Here is an 11,543-nt window from a genome sequence, read left to right as displayed (position 1 = left end):
TCTTTATCCATAGATTCATAGAATCATAGAATCATAGAGTTGGAAGAGACCACAAGGGCCATCGAGTCCAACCCCCTGCCAAGCAGGAAACACCATCAGAGCACCAGATGGTTCATTGTCAGCAGTGCTACAGGAACCAAGAGGATCAAAAATTAAGAAGACTAGCAGGCCAAAGGTCTGCTGAAATAAAATGACTAGCCCACAAACATGCATTTCTCATTCACACATACTCGTGGGTGCCAAAAAGATTTTCTGGCCCCAGCACACTGCTTATGAATTTGACCTCCTGACACACTAAGAAAAGATCTGTAGAAAAGTTACATATGTTTTGTGGCATACACATATTTGTGTCCAGGTGGGAATGGAGGGTGCAAAAATAAATCGGGGACTGCACATGTAATAAAATGTCTGCAGACAATGTGAACCAGTCAAGTTTTTTGCATAATTGAATTTACATACTAGAAAAGGCTTAACCTGTTGAATTTCTACCATATAGCTGTTAAAGAGACAAGAACCCAGTTTCCCCCCAATACCAACACTAAACCAAAGCCTAGGCTACTGCCCTGTGTACCCACTTACCTGGGAGTAAGCCCTATTAAATACAAAGAAACGTATGAGTAGACATGTATACCATGGTACTAAAAGGTACAATGAATTTTAAACGAGTTGCTTTAGGTCCTGCACAGCAGATTTGCTTAAGCCTCTTGGAAAGTTTTCACAATTTGCATTTAGCATCTACCCACAATTTATTGTGGAATAGTGTTTGAAGAAGATAACTGATCTCAAATGAACCCACCACAAGAAAAATGCATCCTGGTTGCTGGGGGAAAGGGGAAATCTACAGAGATTAGGTCTGGCAACAGGAAATGTGCATTAAAGGAAAAAGGAAAACACCAGTTCTTTAGGACCCCAGGACTTCCAATGGTCTGGAATCCAAGAACTCAAATCTGTCACAGTTACGACTTCATTCACTGGCTGGTGGGAGCAACCAGGCTTGTTCATTTCACAGAAATCACTTGGAAGGCTACCTGCACATTTTGCTTCATAATGTTCTTCCTAGAAGAGCTCAAGACTTTAAAGGATTTTTTTAATGAAATCTCAAGTCTTGGACCCTGCCTGGTGATAGAGTTCTTCCTATTATGTTTGACATCATGGTTGGAGTCACAGTACTGTACTCATTGATTTCCAGCTATATACAGGATAATAAGGCTAGGTGCAAAATTGTTCCCACACCCACCTATTGTGCCAGGGTCAAGCTTGTTTCAGCCAAGCAGAATTCACAATTAAGATGTAATACAAAATTCTGCTTTTGTTAAACCAGAAAGTTTTCTTCTTGCGGCCATGTCAGAGGGGATGGAAAACACACTAGTCCAAGAACCTGGCTCATCCTTGTTTTAAAGCATTATATCCTCACTAGGGTTGGCCTACCCCGAAGTCATGAGTTTCCACACCCAGAGTTTATTGACAAACCATGTGAGTTTATGGCCACTGGTCCCATCACCTCCTGGCAAATAGAAGGGGAAGAAATGGAGGCAGTGAGAGATTTTACTTTCTTGGGCTCCATGATCACTGCAGATGGTGACAGCAGCCACGAAATTAAAAGACGCCTGCTCCTTGGGAGAAAAGCAATGACAAACCTAGACAGCATCTTAAAAAGCAAGAGACATCACCTTGCCAACATAGGTCCATATAGTAAAAGCTATATTTTTCCCAGTAGTGTTGTATGGAAGTGAGAGCTGGACCATAAAGAAGGCTGATCGCCAAAGAATTGATGCTTTTGAATTATGGTGCTGGAGGAGACTCTTGAGAGTCCCATGGACTGCAAGAAGATCAAACCTATCCGTTCTGAAGGAAATCAGCCCTGAGTGCTCACTGGAAGGACAGATCCTGAAGCTGAGGCTCCAATACCACCTCATGAGAAGAGAAGACTCCCTGGAAAACAGCCTGATGTTGGGAAAGATGGAGGACACAAGAAGGGGACGAAAGAGGATGAGATGGTTGGACAGTGTTCTCGAAGCTACCAGCATGAGTTTGACCAAACTGCGGGAGGCAGTGGAAGACAGGAGTGCCTGGCGTGCTCTGGTCCAGGGGGTCACGAAGAGTCGGACACGACTAAACGACTAAACAACAATAAGGGTTGGCCTACCCCGAAGTCATGAGTTTCCACACCCTGAATTTGTTGACAAACCATGCGAGTTTATGTTAGCACATGAGTTTATGTTGGTGCAGAGAAAATGGATAATCTCTGAAGCTGGAATGGCCAGACATGCAGTTAATAGGTCTTTTTTTCACAGCTGCCGAGTGCAGTCACTGATCCTGCCCATTTCCCCCTCACCTTTGATGGCATTTGGTGAGCTTTGTATGCTAGGCTGCTACAGGGTGGTCTCTTGGTCTAATTGCACTCGCTAAGCTCTTGTGTTCATGGACACTTAAAAACATAGCAGGAGTAATTATCATCAAAGCAGCCAAAACTAAGATTATGAGCCAAAGCCAACAAATCTTTGATTTCCTCAAACTCGGCCTTTTAAGTAGGGTAAGTGTGTAAAATAAGCAGATTAGCTGCAAATGTTTCTGTATTGAGACACTTCTCTGCAAGATCTCTCCTACATTTGTCTGCTTCACTGCTTTTCTGTGGAATGAGAGGACAAATCTGTGGGTTCAGAAAAATAGGTATAAAATATAGAAAAATTTCCTGGATGCCAAGATCCAAGTTTGGGGCAAGTACTCTTGGGTGAGAAAACCCCGGGAGAGGTTTTAAATCACAAAACATGCAGCAAATTTAAGTGTGGAAATGTAGGGTGTTAGACCTTTAAGGCACGCCCTTGTGAGATATGACCACCCTTCTTCCCCCAGTATAGGAAAAGGCCACCAATTTGGTATGTTAGCAGGTGCCATTTTACAAACACTTCAGAAAACAGGTTCATATGCTCTTCCATACGTCCGTCAGATGTATAATGGCTTAATCAGGTAGGTAGCCATGTTGGTCTGACGCAGTCAAAGTAAATATAAAAACTAAAAAAAAATTGTGTGCACACGCACACAGAAGCTTAAACCTAGAACAAACTTAGTTGGTCTCTTAAGGTGCTACTGGATTTTTTTAAAAAAATATATTTATTTATTTTGGCTTAGTCAGAAAGTGGCAAAAGTTCCCAGATTATTGGTACAGTACATGCTACTTTTTCCTGGTTGGGTTTAATGTGGCATAGTATGCAAAAACCAAGGGGGGGGGGATTTTTATTCCAAGCATGGAAATATACTGAAGAACAGAACTTCACTTGCAGAAGGTATAGAAGTAAGGCAGATTTTAAAGGTGCAGGCGCTGTACTCGGGTGGAGATTCTGTCAGTCTCCTGGGAGTGTTTTCAGGCTGTCTTCCGTCTGGTGAAGCGCTTGGCATATTCGTGCAGACTGAATGTGGTGCTTTGTATTAAGTCCCCCCCCCCCGTTACTAGGGCGCTTCTGCTCGTTTTCTATGGGGAGAGGGTCACCCCCCCACCAAGAACTGCGAAGGGGCGTGGGGCGTTTTCCGAGTCCACGCGCCGCCCGAAAGCCCGCCTTGGTCTTGACACGCGTCTAAACCTCCCCGTTCCGACGGCCAGCCAGACCCAAGGGGCGAAGCAGCAGCAGCAGCCGCTCCGAACCGCCTGGCGAGAAGGGCGCCCCTCCTGAGGGAAAACGCGCCGGTCGCCAGGCGGGGAGGGTCGGCAGGCGGCCGCCTGAGGAGAAAACTGCGGAGCGCCAGGGCGACGCCCCCGCCATCTTGTCGGGCCGAGCTGGCGGCCTCCGTCTTGCGGGTCTGCCCTGGCGGCCGCCTCAGCAACCTCCGGCCGCCAGAGCCGTAGTAACTCCCCGGCTCTTCTCCTCCCTCCCGCCCTCCTTTATGTCTGCGCGCTGCCTGCGGTTGCGCCTGCGCCGCCGCCAGCGCCATCTTGCTCCCCCCATCTCCCCTCCCTCGGACAGAGCCAGAGAGGGAAGCCGGAGGAGGAGGAGGAGGAGGGAGAGCGAGCAAGCGGCGGCGGCGGCGGCGGCGGCGTCTCTCCCGCGAAGCTTCCCGGCTCCTTCCGCGGAGGGAGAGGCGTCGGAGGAGCGAGAGAGGGGCGGCGGCGGCTGCCCGGGCTGCGTCAGCTTCCCCGCCTCCCCCCGCCGCCTCGCCATCCTGGATGGGGAAGCGCCCGGCGCCCGACGGCCCCGCCGGGACTGCGCGCACGAGCCTCGCCGCCGTTCCGGAGCCGGCTGCTGCTGCGTCGTCGTCGGCCAACCCTGCTCCCTTTTGCCGGGAGGACTGGCGAGGCCGGGAGCCCCGGGGGCTTTGTGATCTGGTCGGGGGCGGCGAAGGGGCCGGGGGGCCCTGAGTGTCCCATTGCCCGGCTGGAGAAGCAGGCAGGCAGGCAGGCAGGCAGCGCCTCTCGGGTGTCTGCTTGTCTCTCCCTTTCTGTCTGGGCTCCTCCGCCAGCTGCCAGGTGCGCCTGCTCCCCGCCCGCCCGCCCGCCCGCCTGCGCGCTCCCCTTTCCCTCCTCGCTCTCCGTCCGGGGCTCCTGAAAATAGTGCTCGTTCAATGCACCAGCCTGACTCAGCGGCAGACACCAGCGTCGGGAAGATGGCGCACCCGGCGATGCTTCCTCGGAGGGGCAGCAGCAGCGGCGGCGGCGGAGCAGCAGCAGGAGGAGGCGGCGGCAGCAGCAGCGTCGCGGTGCCGGCCTTGTGTCCGGCAGGCATCGGCGTCGGAGGCAGCAGTGGCGGCTTGGAAGATTACCCGCCGCCCTTGCTGGTTCAGCCGCCGCCGCCGCCGCCTCCCTCCTCCTCCTCCTCCGCAGCGCCGTCGTCTTCTCCCGGGCTGCTGCCTCCTCCGCAGAGCCTGACCCTCCTCTCGACGCCGCAGCAGCCCCTCGGCCAGGCAGGGGCCCAGATGAAGAAGAAGAGCGGCTTCCAGATCACCAGCGTGACCCCCGCCCAGATCTCGGCCAGCCTCAGCTCCAACAACAGCATCGCCGAGGACACGGAGAGCTACGACGACCTGGACGAGTCGCACACCGAGGACTTGTCCTCTTCCGAGATCCTGGACGTCTCCTTGTCCAGGGCCACGGACTTGGGGGAACCGGAGCGGAGCTCCTCGGAAGAGACTCTGAACAACTTCCAGGAGGCCGAGAGCCCCGGCGCTGTCTCCCCCAACCAGCCTCGCCTTCTGCAGCAGCAGCAGCAGCCCTCTTTGCCACATCCCTCTCAGCATCAGAGTGTGGCCATCAATGGCAGCATGCACCCTTCTCAGGGACATCATTATCACCACCACCACCACCACGGACATCACCATGCGCCACACTCCGGGATGGTCGGCCCAGCGGCTCCCGGAGGACCGCCGTTTAGCCCTTCGTTTAGAAAACTGTCTACCGCTGCAAGCTCTGATAGCGTTGTGGCAGCTGCCGTGCCCGTTTCTGCTGCATCATCTGCTGGTATGCCTGTGGCCGCTCTTGTGTCTCATTTCCACCCTGCTGGTACACCTGGGGTCACTTCAGCCGGCGGAGCTACGACCAGCACTTTAAGCAGCGAGACTAGTGGTAGCTCCAGTGGGGTGAGCAGCATGCCTGGTCCCGTTAATGTGAATCTAAGTAACTTCACAAGTACTGGTAGCATAACTAGTGGCAGTGTTAATGTGGCGGTCTCGAGTGGGCTTGGCAATGGCACGAGTACTTCCTCTAGCGCTGGGCATTCTAGTGCAGGAGCAGTTGCTGCAGCAGGAGGAACATATAGTCAACTGCAACCTGCAGCCAGCACCTCGAGGTTTAGAGTTGTGAAACTGGATTCTAGTTCAGAACCTTTCAAGAAGGGTAGATGGACATGCACAGAGTTCTACGACAAAGAGAATCTCGTGCCAGTTGCAGAAGGAGTAGCTGTAAATAAAGCGTTAGACACTCTCAAACAAAATTCACTTGACGTGACTTCTGAAAGGGAGAGCACCAGCGGGAGCTCAGTTAGTAGCAACGTCAGCACACTGAGTCACTATACTGAAAGTGTGGGAAGTGGGGAGATGGGAGCACCAGCAGTGGCACAGCCGCCACCATTTCAAGCAGCAGGTTCTCAGCAGTTGGATTTTGGCAGCACCGGCCCTCAACCTGCTCCAGCACCCAGCATACCCCAGAGTGTTTCTCAGTCACAGCTTGCACAGCCACAGCTTCATCCTCAAGATGTAAATTATCCTCCTCAAAAGCAAGGGGTCCAGCCTCCTGCATCAGCTGTCCCTCCTCCAGTAAATATAGTAGGTGGCCATCAACAGCCTGCCATGGCACAGCAGCTGCCATACACCCAGTCAACGCAGCCTGTGCCACCTGTTCCGGTTGTGCCACAACTGCACCAATTGCCGTATGGGCAAGGACAGGCACAGCATCCACCACAGCAGCAGCAGCAACAGCAGGTACCTCTGCAGATGGCCCCAGGGCATGTTAAACCAGTGAATCAGAATTCTGTCACAGGGCCTATGCCAGATTACGTACAACAGCAGCAAATGCTTCAGACTCCAGCTTCTATGCAGGCAGGACCGACAATGGTAGGAACGGCTATGCCTGCGCCTGTTGCTCAGGCACCAAGTATGCAGCCTTCTGTACAAGCACACCTGGCAGTAGCATCCTCTCAGCCTGCTGCACATGCTCAGACAGCAATGCTGACCTCAGGAGCTGGTGCTCAAACAGTGAATGTTGGACAACAAGGAAGTGTACCTCCCATGGTGCAGCAGCCAGCAGTTGCAAATCCAATTGCTCCTTCAGTGGTGGCACAGAGCGCTCCTCCTCCATCTTCCCATGTGGTGCCCCCTGTTCCAGCAGGCGTCGTTCATCCTGGGTTGCAAGGTAGCACATCAAGCCTTCCTCAGCCCTTGGTTATTGTTCCACAGAGTACTTTGTTACCTGTGCAAGCAGCAGAATCCCTTGTTCCAGGAATGGCTGGTCAACAATTGCCTGCTGTTAGTCCTGTACCTTCCGCCAGTGCTGCTTCTGTCCCATGCCAGTCTGCTGCAAACGTGTTGCCCACACCTATGAGTTTGCCTCCTTCAAAGAACATAGCACAATCATCATCAGGTGCGCAAAATGGGAACTTGGTCCAAAATGTGTCTACTAGCATCAATTTGCCCGCAGTCCAAAATGTGCCACAACAGGTACCACCACTGAACTCTGCCCAGTTTTCTGCCCAGTCTCTTGTTCAGTCAATTACAACCCGAAGTGAAGATTCCAAACGCTCTACGGAACCCACCTTGGTTGGCCTGCCCCAAACCACCAGTGGAGAAAGTGGCGCTGGAGCATCATCAGCCATGCCAGATGGAGGCAGCAGCATGGCCGCCTCTCTTTTCCCCCTGAAGGCACTTCCGCTGACAGTGCAGCTTGTTGATGGTGAGGATGAGAGGTAAGATCATGCCAAGTAAAAATGTTGTGATAGCTTGTTGTCAACTGCACAGACCTTATTGACCCGTTCCCAACCAGATACGGGCTTTGTAAAGAGCTTTAGTAACTGATGTTAGCACAAACTGTGTTTGTTCATTCTGGTGCTTTTGTTAGTTACCTTGTGCTATGAATCCTTAGCAGTAGTGCCAAAAGGATGAACATGGGAGACTTGAGGCAGGGAAAGAAACTTCAAGCTAGGAAGACTCATTGTCTCTTTGTAGGAGTTAGGGTCTCCTTATTGTCTCTTTACACTACTTCATCTAGAAAGTGCATTGATTTCAGGAACACAAGGGAAACATAATCATTAGCATAATCAGCAAGATTTGGATCCAAGCTAAGGCTACTGCAATCTCTTAACTTACATTTAGATAAGCCTGAATGCATTCAAAGAAGCTGTCGAAGCATTTACTTTCCAAACACTTTCACTTACAAGTTTTCTTATTTTTTTGGCTCAGAATCGCTTCCGGTTTCTCCTGTGTATGGAATGAGATATTGCAGATGTTCATCACAGCCCAGAGACTTCCAGTGATAAGGGGGGGGGGGGAGCAGGGGACAGAAGGGGTTGGGGGATGAATTGAGGGGAAAGTTACTTCGTGAATTATGTCCTAATACATGGAGGTATTCTTTTCCATTATGCTCCCTACTTCTGTTTTGTAACTTCAATATATATATTTTAAGGTGGTGCTCATTGCTTTTCTTTTACAGAGAAACCAGTTGCTACATAAGGTTTGAAACGTTTTGAAAGTGATGTTGTGCTTGACATACAAATGCTGTGGTGCTGGTGTCACTCTCTGTTGGAGCAATCTTGCTATTGCATTACATGTTTCATTAATCATTTGACTTCAAACAGATGATTCTAGACTTCTTCTTTACAGCCATCATGGTGCTAGTTAAAAACTACCAGTGATGAAAAGCTGTCAGTACAATCAGGTTCATGGTGTTGGCAGAGGGTTTTTCAGGTGGTAGGTCATGAGTCCCCAACCTTTCTGGGCCCAGGGGCACATTTGGAAGTCTAAGAAGCCGTCTTGAGCACCACATAGTAAAAGCTGGTGATGCTCCAAAACAGGTAAAACACACAACCAAAGAAAAGGCAAAGCACCTCCTTCAGACAAACTGAAGCTAAGAAAACGCGCAGTTTCAAAAATAAAACATCTAGTGCAATAGACCCCCCAGTTGCTGCACTGTCTCCCAAGTTCGCTAGACAATAGTGCGCTGGGATCTTTTTCTTTTCTAAAGTGTTTCAGAGGGGATCGTGCTGGAGCTGCCCCCCAACCTCGTCCTCTCTTTTCCAGTGTTGAATGTATTGGGATCAGAGGAAGGTGGGGGAAAGAAGGTGAAGTGACTGGAGGCCTGCGCTGTGCCCGGTGCAGCCCAGGGAGCATTGAGGGATGCGTCACGCCAAGGAATCCAGGAATATGATGTCTCTTGTAAATTCAAATCTTCTGCTCTTTCAGTTGTCTTCTCAAAGTACTCAGTTGGAATCAAACAGGTCCATAGGCTTTCAGTGCATCTCATCTCTCTGTATGGCATCTGGTTCTGAGCTTGCTGTGTCAGAGATATAAAAATATGGCTGGGCTGATCCATTATTTGTTAGAGTTTTATCTAGTTCTCTTTTAAGGAGTTCAGAGCAAACTTGTATTTACACACCCCCACCCCAGTGTTCGAAATTCCCTGGTCGCTAGTCGCTTTCTCGCCCCCTTGTCACCAATTTTGGAATACCTGTTGTGAGGTTTGTGACCAAAATCTCCTCTGCAGGCAGCATCCCTGACTGAAGTGTTGCCTTTCAGCCTGCGCCCCAGGAAGCTTTTTGATAACCTTTCCATTGTACGATTTGCAAAAGGAAGCAAACAAGCTGTGAAAAAGCTCTCTAATGGGCCAAGGAGATTGGCTGATTTCCACCCCTCCCCTTAGAACAGCTAACTTTGCAGGTAGAAACTCAAAACAGTCTTTCAGTGTTAGACATGTTGTGGTTTGCAAGTTTTACTTGTGGGGCTTCTGATTTCCTGTGCTGGCTGGTTATTTAAGGGTTTCAAATGGTGATCTTGCTTCTGAAAAGTGAAATGGCTCTAGCAGTAAAGATGCGCCTCTTTTCTTGCTTTGCCTTTCATTCCTTCTCATAATAATATTTTTTCTGGCTTGCCTGGAAGAATAATGGTTGCTGCATCATTCCCCCCCCTCCCCTAGGAATACAGGTTGAACAAGGAGGTGGGGAGAGAAGACTGGAAATTATGACAAAAAGAGGGTTTTTGTACCTGCCCATTCCGAAGTTTGTATCTGATGGGGTATTTGGTATGGAGGGAGGAGTGTAAGTAGAATAACTATTCTTATGTCTTGAAATAGATAAGAAAACCATTCTGGTCTAGTTCTCGGTTCTGGTCTTGCCCATTTGTGACAGCGAGTGAGATTTACCGGAAGCGTGTTTGCTTTTTGAACCCAAGTCTGCAGCATGAGACAGAACATCTTTCTAGCCTTGTCTGGAGATGAGTTAGCAAAGTCTGCTGATGACACCAAGTTGTTCGGTGTAGTTTTTAACTAAAAGAGGCTGTGAGGTGCTCCAAAAGGATATCTCCATACTGGATCAATGAACATTAAAATGACAAATTAGGCTCAGTGTTAAAGTAGCTCGATGTCTGATTACCACCCATTTTCCTATCTTGGACTAGAACTCCCTCCTTGCATCATTTATTCTCCTATCCCCAGTTTGGCCACTGCTTTCTTCTTGGGTGAAGATAAAGGCAAAGTAGGCACTGAGCAGTTTCACTTTTCTGTCACTCAACAGCATTTCTTCATCTTCTTAATGCAGAGGTCCTACTACTTGTTTGTTCTTCCTCTTGTTTTGAGCATAGCCTTTTAACATCTTTTGCAAGCCTGAGCTCATTTTTGAGATTTAGCCTTCCTGACCTCCCTGCAGATGTTGGCCACTCATTTACCCTCTTCTTTTCACGGGTTGCCCCTTCCATTTCTTATATAAGCCCGTTTTAAATCTCAGTTCATCCGTAGTAAGCTCCTTATGCAGCCCCACTGGTTTCTTTTGATGCCTCCCACTTTTCTTTCTGTTTTTTTAAATATAATATTTATTCAAATTTTAAAAATTACAAAAAGAAAAAAGAGAAAAAATAAAAATAAAAAGACAGAAAAAATACAAACAGTTTAAAAAAACCAAAAAAGAAGTCGATCCTTTACATCGCTTTCTTTCCTTTACTTATTTCCTTGACCTCCTCACACCTCCCGTTTTTGTATTCTAATTCAGTTTGTTATTTCAGCAAATCCTTCCAGCCTTGTTTTTATCTTAATAATTTATCTTAATATACTATGATTTTACATTCTCTCTTTCAACAATTCATTTTTACTTAATCCTTTATGTCATTTCTACTAAAACCACATAATTTTCTTTTCCCAACATCTTTCTAGCAATCCTTAATTTTACAATATTTTTGAAGATAAACTTTAAATTTTTTCCAATCTTCTTCCACCGACTCTTCTCCTTGGTCCCGGATTCTGCCAGTCCCCACTTTTCTTTCTGGTTGGAATTGTTTGAAATTGCCCCTTCAGTATCTCACCTTTAAAAAACTCCCATCCATCTTGGACTCCCTTCTCTTTTGAGTATTTCTGGCCATGGGGTTTCACCCAGTGGTTTCTTACTTTTTTTGAAATCAGCCTTCTTAAAGTCCATAGTGTGCATTCCAGCTTTCCCTTTCCTCTGTATAACGAATCCCAAGAGGACATGGCCAAAATGTTTTATGTATATTGCTGAGAGTCATGAATTTTCACATGATTGTTGATTATTGTTGTTGTATATTTGTAGCTTGGTTTTCCCCCTGGCACTCGAGGTTGTGAACATTGCCTTTACCTTTCTCCTTTTCTGCTCACAATACCCCTGCGAGGTAGTTCAGCTACGAAAGTTGTGAATAGAATATTTTTTGCTTGGTTTTTTTTGGCAACCTTTTCGCTTGTTTCTTCGATTTGGTATTTTGCTATAAACATCAAGGCTTTGAAATGTTGCAAGGAGAGCTAATGAGAGCAAGGAGGCTGCTTCTCCTGTTTGCCTTAAATTGGGGGTGTAAAGAGCTCCCCAAGGATCAGCACTGGGACTTGTGCTTTTTAACTTGTTCACAAATGA

The 11,543-nt window shown here is 48.4% G+C and overlaps 1 protein-coding gene across 2 annotated transcripts in view; it reads left to right on the top strand.

The window, feature by feature from the left end:
• Positions 1 to 4,494: 4,494 nt before the first annotated feature.
• TSC22D1 (TSC22 domain family member 1) overlaps positions 4,495 to 11,543 on the top strand; it is a 67,873-nt gene continuing 60,824 nt past the window's right edge. For both annotated transcript variants that reach the window (XR_014156347.1, XM_081860936.1), the window contains exon 1: positions 4,495 to 7,385. Coding sequence is in view for 1 of the 2 variants with exons in the window: in XM_081860936.1 (XP_081717062.1) it covers positions 4,555 to 7,385 (2,831 nt within the window). In the remaining variant the exon portion in view is untranslated. The remainder of the gene's footprint in view (positions 7,386 to 11,543) is intronic.

Source organism: Podarcis erhardii, assembly GCF_964252035.2.
Source record: "Podarcis erhardii genome assembly, chromosome: 5".
In the NCBI taxonomy this organism is placed as follows: Eukaryota; Metazoa; Chordata; class Lepidosauria; order Squamata; family Lacertidae; genus Podarcis; species Podarcis erhardii.
This window is presented reverse-complemented; position numbering and strand designations above follow the sequence as displayed.